The 12,853-nt window shown below is 32.6% G+C and overlaps 3 protein-coding genes across 3 annotated transcripts; 1 reads left to right on the top strand and 2 right to left on the bottom strand.

The window, feature by feature from the left end:
• Positions 1 to 66: 66 nt before the first annotated feature.
• On the bottom strand, positions 67 to 2,859 carry SnRK1.3 (SNF1-related protein kinase 1.3; the record flags this gene model as incomplete). Its single annotated transcript, NM_123306.1, has 10 exons — positions 67 to 180; positions 351 to 542; positions 688 to 813; positions 911 to 1,000; positions 1,090 to 1,179; positions 1,266 to 1,451; positions 1,529 to 1,657; positions 1,752 to 1,934; positions 2,035 to 2,219; positions 2,670 to 2,859. The coding sequence occupies 10 exons, from the start codon at positions 2,857 to 2,859 to the stop codon at positions 67 to 69; spliced, it is 1,485 nt and encodes a 494-aa protein (NP_198760.1).
• Positions 2,860 to 7,166: 4,307 nt separating this feature from the next.
• On the top strand, positions 7,167 to 9,464 carry AT5G39430 (DUF1336 family protein, putative (DUF1336); the record flags this gene model as incomplete). The annotated part of the gene is made up of 9 exons (NM_123305.1): positions 7,167 to 7,299; positions 7,405 to 7,485; positions 7,585 to 8,028; positions 8,141 to 8,279; positions 8,377 to 8,539; positions 8,616 to 8,744; positions 8,836 to 9,030; positions 9,127 to 9,249; positions 9,336 to 9,464. 9 exons carry the CDS (start codon positions 7,167 to 7,169, stop codon positions 9,462 to 9,464), a joined length of 1,536 nt encoding a protein of 511 aa, NP_198759.1.
• Positions 9,465 to 9,514: 50 nt separating this feature from the next.
• Positions 9,515 to 12,835, bottom strand: cdc2cAt (CDC2C). Its single transcript, NM_123304.4, has 9 exons — positions 12,205 to 12,835; positions 11,827 to 12,111; positions 11,416 to 11,733; positions 11,040 to 11,267; positions 10,852 to 10,949; positions 10,666 to 10,774; positions 10,166 to 10,585; positions 9,948 to 10,077; positions 9,515 to 9,853 (listed from the first exon to the last, which is right to left on the bottom strand). Exons 1-9 carry the CDS (start codon positions 12,532 to 12,534, stop codon positions 9,837 to 9,839), a joined length of 1,935 nt encoding a protein of 644 aa, NP_198758.2. The 5' UTR covers positions 12,535 to 12,835; the 3' UTR covers positions 9,515 to 9,836.
• Between the last annotated feature and the right edge of the window lie 18 nt (positions 12,836 to 12,853).

Genomic DNA, 12,853 nt, shown 5'->3' with positions numbered 1-12,853 from the left:
TGAAATGAGCTTTAGAGGACCTAGCTAACCGCAATAATCATCTAAAACACCAGTGATGGTTGAGCTTTAGAGGACACCTAGCTCTCTGAGAAACGCAACACATAGATCAAAGAAGATAAACTGAGGTCCATCAATTCTTAGGATGTCCAGCAAATATTTGCCTTCGCGTACTTTGTATAGCTATAACAACAACCAAAATGATACAAATTAGGTTTGCATTTAAGAAATTGCTCTAAATAGATTTTAACAATGTAAATTGTTGATAATTTTATATTCGCATCAAAACAAAAAAAATTGTTATTTATGGACTATTAAATTATAGTATAATATCTTAAATTGGATAAATATACCTGAATTTCAAATTTGATGACGGTCGGTAAGATGATGGCACATTCATCCTCAATTGTATGATTCTTATAGTAAGCAAAGCTTCGGACCCATCTACATTTTATATTGTAGAGTCCGATTTTTTTCCAGCATATTTTTAGATTTTGAAGAGCTTTAAAAATTTCAGTCATGATATCATAAGGACTCCCTTGAGACTGTCAAAATTCCAAACAATTATTTTGATATATATATTGATAAACTGTTTTGAATAGAAAGAAAATTAAGAAAACATGAGACGAAATTGAATGCTAAAGTAACATGAACAACAATGGATTAAACATTAACCATGCATGGACTAACCTGAAGTCCAAGGGTCCATGTTTTGTCATCTTTGACATTGGATTTTAGTCCATACAATGCCGAAAATGAATGGCCAACATGTGAAGTAATATTTTGAACTGGTAACGTCGAATTAAATATACCATCCTATATTTGTAGGATTAAAACGAAAATATAATTATATAGAGAAGTAATGTTTATTTATTTTTCTTAAATTCAGGTTGTAGAGAAAGAGAGTAAGTACCGAAATCTCTTTAAACTTGGATTGGAAAGGGTCATTGGGAACAGAATTTTGGTTTCGGTTGTCTAGGATTAGATGGTATGCAACTGTAGCCTAAAGTAACGAAATTTAACTTGAGTATCATTTATAAAACTATTTTGAGTATAATAGGATTATTATATGAAATATGAAAACACTCATACCTCGTTTTGGATTCTATTGGCAAGAGAATCAACAACATGGTTTCTATCAAACCCTATGTTAACCACGTTTTGAATTATCTCCTCCTCAATCTAGAAAGAGTAAAATTGATACAAAATTAACTGAATTCATAAAAATGATGTTATTTTGGTACAATTTAATGAAAACAAATTCTAACCTTTTTAGCTTGGTCTATGGTATCTAATGGAGGAATAGAAAGATAAAGAGGAAGATGATTATTGAACCAAGGATGTTGACGAATCTCAGTAATGCTAATTCTCATAGTAGGATCAACCATAAGCATTCTCGGTATCAAATCTCTAGCAAAATGTGATAAATGATTTGGAAGAGTATACATTCCTCTCTAAAGAAATAGAGAAAAAATTCATAACCATGTGTAATATATATGATTTTTATAAAAAGATCGTTGTTTATTAATACCTTTATTTTCTCGAATACATTAGGAATATTTTCGTCATCGAAAGGAAGAGTACCACACAACAGAGCATATAATATCACCCCACAACTCCATATATCTACATCTGGTCCATATGGTTTTCCTGAAATAACCTATATAAATAAGTTTCAGGTGTGAGTAATTGATACTTCAAATATATATCCAAATTCATGAAATAAAAATGAAGAATATGTTAATCTCTTATACCTCTGGAGCAGCATAATTAGGGCTTCCACAACTAGTCTTTAAAAAATGACCATCATGCATGACATTACTCAATCCAAAGTCAACAATCTTTATGTTGCATTGCGAATCCAAAAGCACATTCTCGGGCTTAAGATCTCTATGAACGATCATATTGCGATGACAATACTCTACACCAGATATGATCTGAGAATATATGGTTTAAATAAAAGTGTTGCCAATCGAAAAGGATATAAGGTTTTATGAAATACAAAATGTTTGGATAAATACTATATATATACCAAACCTGCTGAAAAAGATGACGAGCCTCGTCTTCCTGTAATTTACCTTTCTCTACAATATAGTCAAATAGTTCTCCAGACTTAACATATTCCATCACAACATAAATGTCATTTGGCGTCTCTATAACTTCATATTGACGGATGATATGAGGATGCATCAAAAATCTGAGAATTTTGATCTCCCTTTGTACTACAAGAGACTTAAACAATTTCATTTATTAAGATTACTAATAAATAACAACGATTATATAAGACATAAAGCGTAATATTTTTTTGCCACATAAAGTAGTCCAAAAAAAAAAACAAATCATAACAGTGACCTATATTAATGAACAGTCTTTCGGCTTCGAGACCTAAGATTCGGATAAAGTATTTTCGTAGAAAAAAACAGATTTTAAAATAAAAATATTTTTCTGATTTCTCAGTATTAAAATACAATCCATACCAAATAAACTTGTAATTATATTATCAAAACCAAAAATTATTGATCATGGTGGTTGCCGAAATCTCGTAGACCTATTAGATCTCGTGAAGAAAAATAAAGATACATCTATATATACATTTAGAGAGGTGTTATACCTCCTCTAATCTTTTGTACAAATGAAAAAAGAGTAACAAAATTGAAGTAAATAATACATACCTTTGATCTCAATACCCATGTTCTTAATCTTAGAGCGATTAAGAATTTTGATAGCAACTTTGTGACCAGTAGCTACATGCAGTGCTAATTTCACTTTCGCAAAGGATCCATGTCCAAGAGTCTTACCAATCCTATAATTTGGTAGAATCGATACTAATTTATTGGTAGTTTTTTCCGATGATCCATCCATTTTAATTACTATAGATAATAAAACCTGAAATATAAAAAAGAAATATATAATTAAACCTCTATAACAAAAATATATATCAAGGTAAAATATCAATAAAATGGACGGATTATGAGAAAAAAACTACCTATAAAATGAACAATAAAAAATAATTGATGGTGAATCTAACTAGAAAATCCACCAAAAGGTGATACGCCCCAAATCAAAATCATATTTTAGCAAAATTCATTTCGTTCACTATATGAATAGGTCCCCTAGTTGAAGGAAGAAATTTGTGGTTTGACTGATTGTCTAAACCGATAAAAATCAGTAAATTTTCATAAAATTCATAGATTTTGTTTCTAACAAAAACCTTCAAATTGAACAGAATTTTTTTTGGAAAAATGATTTAGACGTAGAAGACTCTTAACATAATCTTATAGAGTATGGTTGATGCAAGAAAAAAATGGAACCCATGATACAAATTATATGAGCATGCACACGAAAAATTGCACCACTAGAAAATTGAGGAAAAGTACAAGAAAAGAGTCTATGGGCACATATATTATCATCTTTCCTTTGTTTTTACTCTCCTTTGCTGAGGTAAATCTGAGTCACACTGTTGACTAATGGTATCACACTTTTTTCATGAATCATATTAAACAATAAATTAATTTACACACAACCATGTTAAGAAGTAGATCAGTTTCTGTTTTAACTTAATAGTAATTACCTAATTATGACAAAAATATAAAATATATTAGTAAAATGGTTAGATTTTAATATTTTATACAGTTTTTAGAATCTAATTATTCAACATTTTGAAGACAGAAATATCTTTCCTGATATACAAGTTGCCATTAATGTGAGTGGGTACTTTGACTAACCATACAATGAATATTTCTTTCTTATTTTAATTTAGAATATACATATATAAAGAAAATTTCCAACGGAGAATGTTTTGTAAGAAATTAGAAAAAATCAATGAGTTTTTATTGGTGAGATATTTAAATAGTAATAATAATCTTTAATTTGAAGTAGATTTACTAGTTAATACTTTTAAATATTGTGATTTAGATTTTTGTGATGAGAGATAAATTTTTAATACGTACTGAAAAAAGTGTAACACCCTTTTTACATTTCCATAAAAATTAGATTATACATTTAAAAAGATTTTTTTGTATTATAAATATTTTTTTATAAGTTATTATATAACTAAAACTAAAATTACTATTCAAAACCGCGATGAAATGTTCAAAATAGTGTATTTTTGTGGGAAACGAGAAAAGCCTAAGACTATATCTTCTTTGCATGCCCTTTCACATACACTAAAATATGGCTAGATCTTGTTGAAAGAGTCATTAGAACTGCCACAGACCCATAGATTAGCTGATTTTTTTTTTTTCAATTTATGTTCAGTTCAGTTCTATTATCACTATGAACCATTTTATCGGGTTTGCCAAAAAAAATTCATGTATGTAAAAAATTCGTCAAGATTTGTCTAACTTTTTATTTTTAAAGTAAAAGATAAAAAATCAATGATAATCGTTAGGAAATAGACAACACCATGGAGATGGTAAACAAGTAAACAAATAAACATTACTTTATTTGGTATATGATTGAAACAATTTATTTGGATTATTTATTAAGTCTGTTTTTTTTTCTTTTAAACTAAATTAGTTTTTTTTACCAAAAAAAGACAAATATAACTTCAAAGTGGAGGTGTATGCTAGAAAATAAATGGACAACAGAAAAAGACTAAAACAATACATTAAATTTGAACAAATCTGTATATGTAATCAAAAAAAATATCAGTGTGCCTCGTGTCCTCCTGAATCGCTAAGAAAAGGATTATTGCCACAAGAAAAGGATTATTGCCATAAAATTTTCAACAGAAGAGACCTGAATAATGTGTTGCAGTTATCAACAATCAGGTTCTCAACTAACACTTATCAATTAAAGTCTAAACAAAACCAAACATTCTATGTATATACATATAAATTTACACACACAAAGAGATATATGTATTCAATTAAAGATTTAGGAGGGTTTGGTGGAATTTAGAAAAACAATTGATTTGGAGAGATTTCGGTGAATTTTTAGGATATACTAGATTTTGACCCGCGGTATACCGCGGGGCTAGGTTTTTAATAAAATATGTTATATAGAATGTATATGTAGATATTTGTTTTATTAATATTGTTTACTTTGTTTAGTGTTTAAGATAATGTATATATAAAATTTAATTGTTTATATCTACGATTTCACCCGTAGTATATCGTTTCGTATTACTATCGATCCAAACCTGTCATACCATTTAATCATGCACAGTGAAATTAAACATATCTAATGGATTTCACTTGTGATATACCGTCTCGTAATACCATCGACCAAACCCGTCCTACCACTAACCTTGTTCAGTAAAACTAGACATTATTTTGTTATTTTTGTTTTAATAATACTTTAATTTAAAAAATATTTAATTCAAATCAATTTAAAAGTTTTCTTTCAAATGGTTATTTAATTGTTGTAAAGTTTATATATTATAATATTATAAACATGTCCTACCATCTAGTCCTACTATCTAATCATGTTCGGTGAAATTATTTTTTTATTTTTTTATTTTTTTTAATAATATTTTTATTAAAAGATTTATAATTTAAATCAATTTAAAGTTTTCTTTCAAATGATTATTTAATTTTTAAATATTTTAACCATTTTGGCAAAAATAATTAGGCCGTGGAATAAAAGCATATTCCTTTGAATAAGATTTGCTTTGATTTGGTAGTTAACTTTTTGCATTGAATAAGCTAGTGACAGCCATTGTAAATAAGTTCCAACTCCAGAATTCATTTAACAAAATGGCTGCAAAAATGTATATGTAGATGGTGGAGTTGTTGGCGCAGCCTAACCGTAACAAGTCCTAAGTTCGTTGATTCACATAGTGACCGAACAAAGAACAAAATTTGTAGCTCGTTGATTTACAGAATAGCTGAGAAACAAAAGAGATAGATGCTTTAAAAGCTCTGAATAATTCAATAAAAAAGCTGCCGTCTATTCACGTAGGAGAGAGGTTTAAATAGTTGATTACAAAAGATCAAACCCTAAAGCATAATGGAAAAGAAAATCAAAAACCTAAAGCCCACGTAATAACTAAACCGAGAAAATAAAGAAAGCCCATAAAAACAGAGTATGAAAGCTTGAATAAAAACAGATAATGAGAAAGATAGAAGATGCGCTGCATCAGTTGTAATATTTTTTTTACCTTTTGTTGTGAAAATTGTTTGTGATTTAATGAGATTTGAAGGAAGAACTTCGGATGATATAAAAAGATTTTAGAATAAAAAATGAACTCAAGAAAAGAAGAACAGCGAAACGATGAACAAAGAAAGCCTTCTATTGCTGCACCAATGTAATCTCATTATGTCCCATAAGAAAAGAAACGACAAAGTTCCCAATTAACAAGATGAAAAGTCGATTAAGATTATTGAATAATCCTCAATGAAACTTGACGTCGTCTGCTTCTTCGGTCACGGCGGCAAGACGAAAAGACAACCCCACTACTTTGGAAAAATCTCAACTCAATATGTAACCCTAAATATGTATGTATGTGTAGCTAAGAATTCACAACTAAACTATCCTAACTCCTAAGATCTCTAAAGACACAACTCATCTATCCTACATCTAAAATCATTGTTTTAATACAACCCCCTTTGTTATTCCTGAATCTGATTGTAACGTGATAACGTCTCTATCAATGTAAATTCTAATTTACGTTAAATCATGTTTAATTTTTCTTAATGACGTTTAGTATATATGTTCGCTTAAAGATATTAATTTGGTCCTATTGAACAAACAGTTTAATGGAATCGTTCTCATTTTTTTTTGTTATGTTTAATATACTTCAACTTGTAGGTTTTGACTTGGTCAAACTCTAACATGTCTCATTCATGTAAGATTTGTTGCTAAATCTTCTTGTGTCCGGTGTCCCACTTCCTCATAGTAAACTAGTTATCTATTTTATTTCGTGAACGGCAAAAATATATTGTATTCGAAAGAATCTTGTATTTGATGCTTTAGAATGAATCTTTATATACAAATGTTCAGGAAAAAGTCAGGCAAGGACTTGATCCAATGTAAAACTAAACTATAAAAGTCACGTCTTAGTATGTAGAGATGATTCTATTAATTACAAGTTTATTCAAATCTCATATCTTAACAACATCTCTTGAGAAAAAACTGCATTTGGATGTTGGAGATGTGATTTAAAGCATCGGCGTATCATATGTGCTTTTTTCTTTGGCAGGTTCTAGATAAAAATTGTAATAAAAATGGGTACATGTATGTCAACACATTCAAGAAGACTTAGGCCACGAAGGAAAGGCCGTCGCAGATTTTCTAAAAACATATCTAAAGTGTCTGATATTAGACGCCTAAGTGATGTTGGAATCCAAACCTCTTTTGGTGAGTATCAATGTAGCATTAGGATGAGAGTTGTGATATTGATTTCTTGTTTATCCAGAAAAAAAAGATAGGTGGTGAATGTTGGATCTTCGGTTTTTGTTGCAGATATTTCTCAAAACGATGCATGGTTTGATTCTTCAAGTCTTTTCTCTGACTCTGATGACGACTTTATTAGCCTACATGAAGGTAAATGTCAATCTATACATATATATGAAATGTTTTGGTTGTCTCTTTTTTTTTTTTTGGGTGGTATTGAATATTTGATAAAGTCTAGATTCTTTTCAGCTGATAATGTTTGGTTAGAGGGTGGCGTAATGGGTAAAATTCCAAATGGTCAAGTGGTTGAGTTTGAGGCTTCTTCATGCATTGTTGATGGAAATGGAAATTACGAAGAATACCATGAGAGTTACTTGAAGATTGATGGCGGTAATAAAATCGAGAAGTTTATGAGCAACGGTTTATATAAAGATACTAATGGTTTGTCTGGTATTATTGGAAACAACAAGAAGAAACTAAATACTTATAGTAGCTTTAAAGGATTGAAAGAGTTAGACCCTAACCCTAAAGAAAAAGCATTAAAATCCAATTTGAGCCGGTTGATGCCATTGCCAACGGTTAGTTTCAACGACAAAACTCTGAACTCCCCCACATCTCAAAACCGGAAGTCAGCGGTTTATCAGGTTTCTTTCAAGAGAAGATCATGTGATGGTGAAGAAGTTACCGAACATAGTAAGTTGTCAAATTTTTTACTAAACCGTACAACATCAAAACATGTATATATGCATTCTTATGTGAGCCTGTAATTTTAACATGTATATTTTGAAATGGTTTTTATATAAAGGGTCGTCGAAAAGATTGTTGTACCGTCCCAAAGCCGGATACACGATTCCGTGCTATGTCAAAGAGAAGCATCAATCATCAGGAAGTTGGTGTGAGATACCTCCATCAAACTTGAAGTTACGTGGCGAAACTTATTTCAAGTATATTCCTTAACTTCTATGTTTATATATACATATATGTATGCATTTAACCGGCTCTAAGTGGATGTAGACTGTTAATACAATGATAAATTTGTAGAGATAAACGAAAACACCCGGCTCCAAACCAATGTCCATACACTCCAATTGGTGTTGACTTGTTTGTGTGTCCAAGGAAGATTGATCATATAGCCCAACACATTGAGCTTCCCAACATCAAAGCTGTGGCAAACCTCCCTGCTCTTCTAATTGTCAACATCCAGGTAAAAACCACTAAGAAAGTTTCTTTAGATCAAAAGAGATGTGTGGTAAAGACTCTAATGAATTTGGCTTTTGCAGTTGCCAACTTATCCAGCCGCAATGTTTCTCGGTGATAGTAACGGAGAAGGCATGAGCATTGTACTTTACTTTAAACTACGAGAAAATTTCAAAAATGAAATCTCTCAACAATACCAAGACAGCATCAAGGTTAACCATCAAAGACCTAAAGACCGTTTCATTTTTTTTAAACCATTTTTTGTGAATGCGCGCATTGATCGTTATAGATGGTTTGTTACAGAAACTAGTGGAAGATGAGATGGAAAAAGTTAAAGGGTTTGCAAAAGACAACATCGTTCCGTTTCGTGAAAGGCTTAAAATAGTAGCCGGATTAGTTAACCCAGATGAACTCAGTCTGAGTTCTACTGAAAAGAAGCTTATACAAGCTTACAATGAAAAACCCGTGCTTTCTCGCCCTCAACACAACTTCTTCAAGGTTTTTATAAAATCACCATATATACTCTTTCTAACCAACAAAACACCATTTGGTCACCTAATTATCATATGATCGGTTCGGTCTCTCTCTGTCCAGGGTCCTAACTACTTTGAGATTGATTTGGACGTGCATCGGTTTAGCTACCTTTCAAGAAAAGGGCTTGAAGCATTCAGAGATCGACTCAAAAATGGAACTCTTGATCTCGGCTTAACTATCCAAGTAATGTTTTTGTTATCATATTTTATACGACACTATTCTTGTTGAACGATGTAGAGAATTAAAAACTTGTTTTTTTTTGCAAATAGGCTCAAAAACAAGAGGAGTTACCAGAAAAGGTCCTATGTTGTCTAAGATTGAGCAAGATTGACTTTGTTGACAACGGTCAAATTCCTACACTTTTAATTCCTGAAGAAGGAGAATCATTCCCTTTGTGATCTTCAATGTTGGATGAAGTTGTTTTGCATTAAAGAGTTGTGTGTTGTTTGCCAATGTTGTAATAAGTAAATAATCTGATGTCTCTACTGTCTACTAAATATGAGAATAATCTTGGAAAAAAACAACTTTAACGAGGGAAAAATGTCATGCTCTATATTTTTTTTTTTAGATTCCTCTAAAAATGACAAACTTTTTGTTACAATATTTTCCTCTATTACATCACAAAACGAAGAGGACTAGAAACAAACAATTTGAGTATTAATGGAATTTACTTATTTTCAAGTAACGTTTCTTTCTTTTGTTTCCTCTTTTGTCTAACAACGATGAAAAAAGTGGACTTTTTGTCTTTCTTAGTAGTTTGCCTTTCCGGTTTATCTGTCATCTTGTTCTGCAAAACAAAAGAAACCCAAAACTGGTTTAGTGTGGATGAAGAGGACTAATCAGACTATTTCCGGTTTATTATCAGGTTATTTCCGGTTTACCCCTCTGTAAATGGGATTTTCTGACAGCTTGACGGATATTACTTTCATTCCTTTGCAAAATCTCGTCAATCTTTCCTGATTTAAAAATCAACGGTCCTGATATGCTCTGTTTTCCAAATTGTAGATGCTCCTGTAACACCAAACAATCACAAACATTTTAACTTCAAATATATTTTTGTATTAGTCTCAAAGATTTAAACAAAAACAAGAGCACTTACTAAAGTTTTCTTTGGAGAATCCTCCTCTCTTTGGCTGAAATCCAAACCAGAACCATCAAGTGATCCGTGTCGTTCTCCAATACGGCTAAGCTTACTCTCATGACTAGGAACCTCCTCGATAACATCATCATAGTTGTTTCCCTGAACCTCCCAAACTGAGTCATTGTCTGGTTTCAGGTTCAAACCAAAAGTGTTCTTTGCAAATGCAACACTTGTTCCACTCAATTGACTCTTCGAGCTGGGTTGATAGTAGGTAAGAGTAGAGATATTATCAGGATCTTTCCGTCTTTTCACAGCCCATGCAAAGCCGCTGGCTGGTCCTGTGGTCATTGGGAGGTCAGATACTTTGTAGTAGTTTCCATGTGTTGTTGTAGTGGCTCGAGATGCCTCATTTGGTATGTTCTTAACCTCAAGCGTGTCCTGCACGTTAAAAACCTTACTTGAGACACAAGAAATAAAGCTGATAGAGGAATTTCAGATAGAGAGAGAGAAGGAGGAACCTTTCTTATTGGTAACTTAGCGTAATTCTTTGGATCATATTCTGCTCTATGTGGTCTTTTGTGTTTCCTGCCAACTCCTGAATCTCGCAACTTGAGGTTTGCTCTTTTCCTGTATAAGAATATGCATTAAGAGATTTTTAACTTGAAACGACAAAGTGGATAGAAGGTAAGGAGACGAATTCTGACCTGCGCATATCATCGCGATATTTAGCATCCATTTCTTTGTTTGGTGGATATTTAGGCAATGAAGAAGGATCACATGCATAAGGCCTCGTCAAGAAATACTAAGACCAGATTGAGACAAATCAGAAAGAAAATAAACTGAGATGTAAAAGAAAAGGAGGAATGCGAAATTGAATTTTTTTTTGCTTCACCTCGGAGTTAAGTGCTGATGAAGCAGTGCCACGCTTGTCAGGTTCCATTGAGAGTAAAGTTTCTAATAGATAAACACCAGTTGCTGATAAATCTTTGCATCGTTCTCTAAGAGTGGCTTCATAAGTATGTTGAGGTTTGAAGGAAGTTGCGTGAGGAAGCTTAGTTCTTTTCCAAAAGCTATCTTGTGGAGATCCACACAGCTTGTAGATCTTATGCAATTGTTCAATCTGCCAAAACCAAAAAACAAAAATGGAAAGAAAAAAATGAAGCTTAAAGCAATGATATCAAGATGCATGTTATGTATAATATATGAATTTACAATATATAAAATTTGTTGAAGTTAATAAAGAGCGGGAAATGGAATTTGGTTTTTACCTCGGTTCTGCCTTTTAGGATTGGTTTTCCCATGAGAATCTCAGCAAAAACACATCCCACACTCCATAAATCTACTGATACTCCATAACTAGTGGATCCCATTAGAAGCTCAGGAGCTCGATACCACAAAGTCACAACACGGCTCGTCAATTGATTTTTATTCGAAGGTGTCACCACATTTGCTAGCCCAAAGTCTCCAAGCTTTAAAACACCTTTGTTATTCACCAAAATGTTTGATGCCTTAATGTCTCTATGTATTACTCCTCGCATATGACAATGCTCTAGTCCCCATAGTAGTTGCTTCATGTAACATTTTATCTTGTATGACAAGAATTAAAAGAGAGAAAAAAAAACTCAAAAACTCTATCCAATGTCATAAGAAAAAAGACATGAATTTCGCAGTTTTTGTACCTGTGGCTCGGTGAATCTGATGTCGGGATTAGAGGATAAACCGGCAAGATCATGTTCCATATACTCAAAAACAAGGTAAATGCTGCTGGATGCTCGTGACGTGACTATGCCCTCAAGTTTCATGATGTTTGGATGGTTGAGTTTCCGTAAAATCAAAATCTCTCTTGCCATAAACCTAATGCTCTCTGGTTGAAGATTATCAAACTTTACCTTCTTCAATGCCACCATCTTTCCCGTTTCTACTTCACGTGCTCGAAACACGCTACTATATGTTCCTTGTCCAATCTAAACACCCAAAAAAAATTCATCAACACAACACAAAACAAAAAATATCATGTCTTTTGGGTAACTTCCTTGACAAGAAACCATATATTTTACCTTCTCCAACTTCTGGAACGCCTCTGCCTTTAGAGGAACCCAACCATGGACAGCCTCAGCCGCAGCAGAACAAAGCCAAGCTGGCCAACCAGCAGCCGCCTGCTCAGCCTCTATATTCCTATGAGACGATCCAAGGCTCACACCAATCCTCAAATCAGAACCGCCCAATCTCCTTGATTTTCTTGAACGCTTGCTATTGTGACTTGCCTCCAAAGAATGATCAATAAGAACTCGATGTTGCTGGCTCGTGGAGAGCAAGCCAGGTTCAGGGAGCGGTGAGTCACCCTGGTCCGTTAAACATGAAACATTCTTGGAGCTGATGCAACCCATTTGTTTATAGATAAACAAAAACTGTTTCCGGATTTGGAAACGGGTCTAATATGGGGGAATTAGCCCCACATTAGGCCAAAAGATTAAATGGGATTGCAGACAAAAGACACAAAGAAGACGATGATGAAAAAAAAGGAGGGAAAGAGGAAACCAAAAAAAAAAGTTCACATGACAAAATGACTAAAAGTAAAAGGAAACATTTTTTTTTTCTTGTGTTGAATCTTCTTGTGAAAGAGAGGTAAGGGAAGCTGCAAAAACACAACCGCAAAAACAGCAAGAGAGAGAATAATGGGACAAAAATTGGGTAGTAATCTTTTTT

This window comes from Arabidopsis thaliana, chromosome 5 (genome assembly GCF_000001735.4).
Source record: "Arabidopsis thaliana chromosome 5, partial sequence".
NCBI classification, from domain to species: Eukaryota; Viridiplantae; Streptophyta; class Magnoliopsida; order Brassicales; family Brassicaceae; genus Arabidopsis; species Arabidopsis thaliana.
This window is presented reverse-complemented; position numbering and strand designations above follow the sequence as displayed.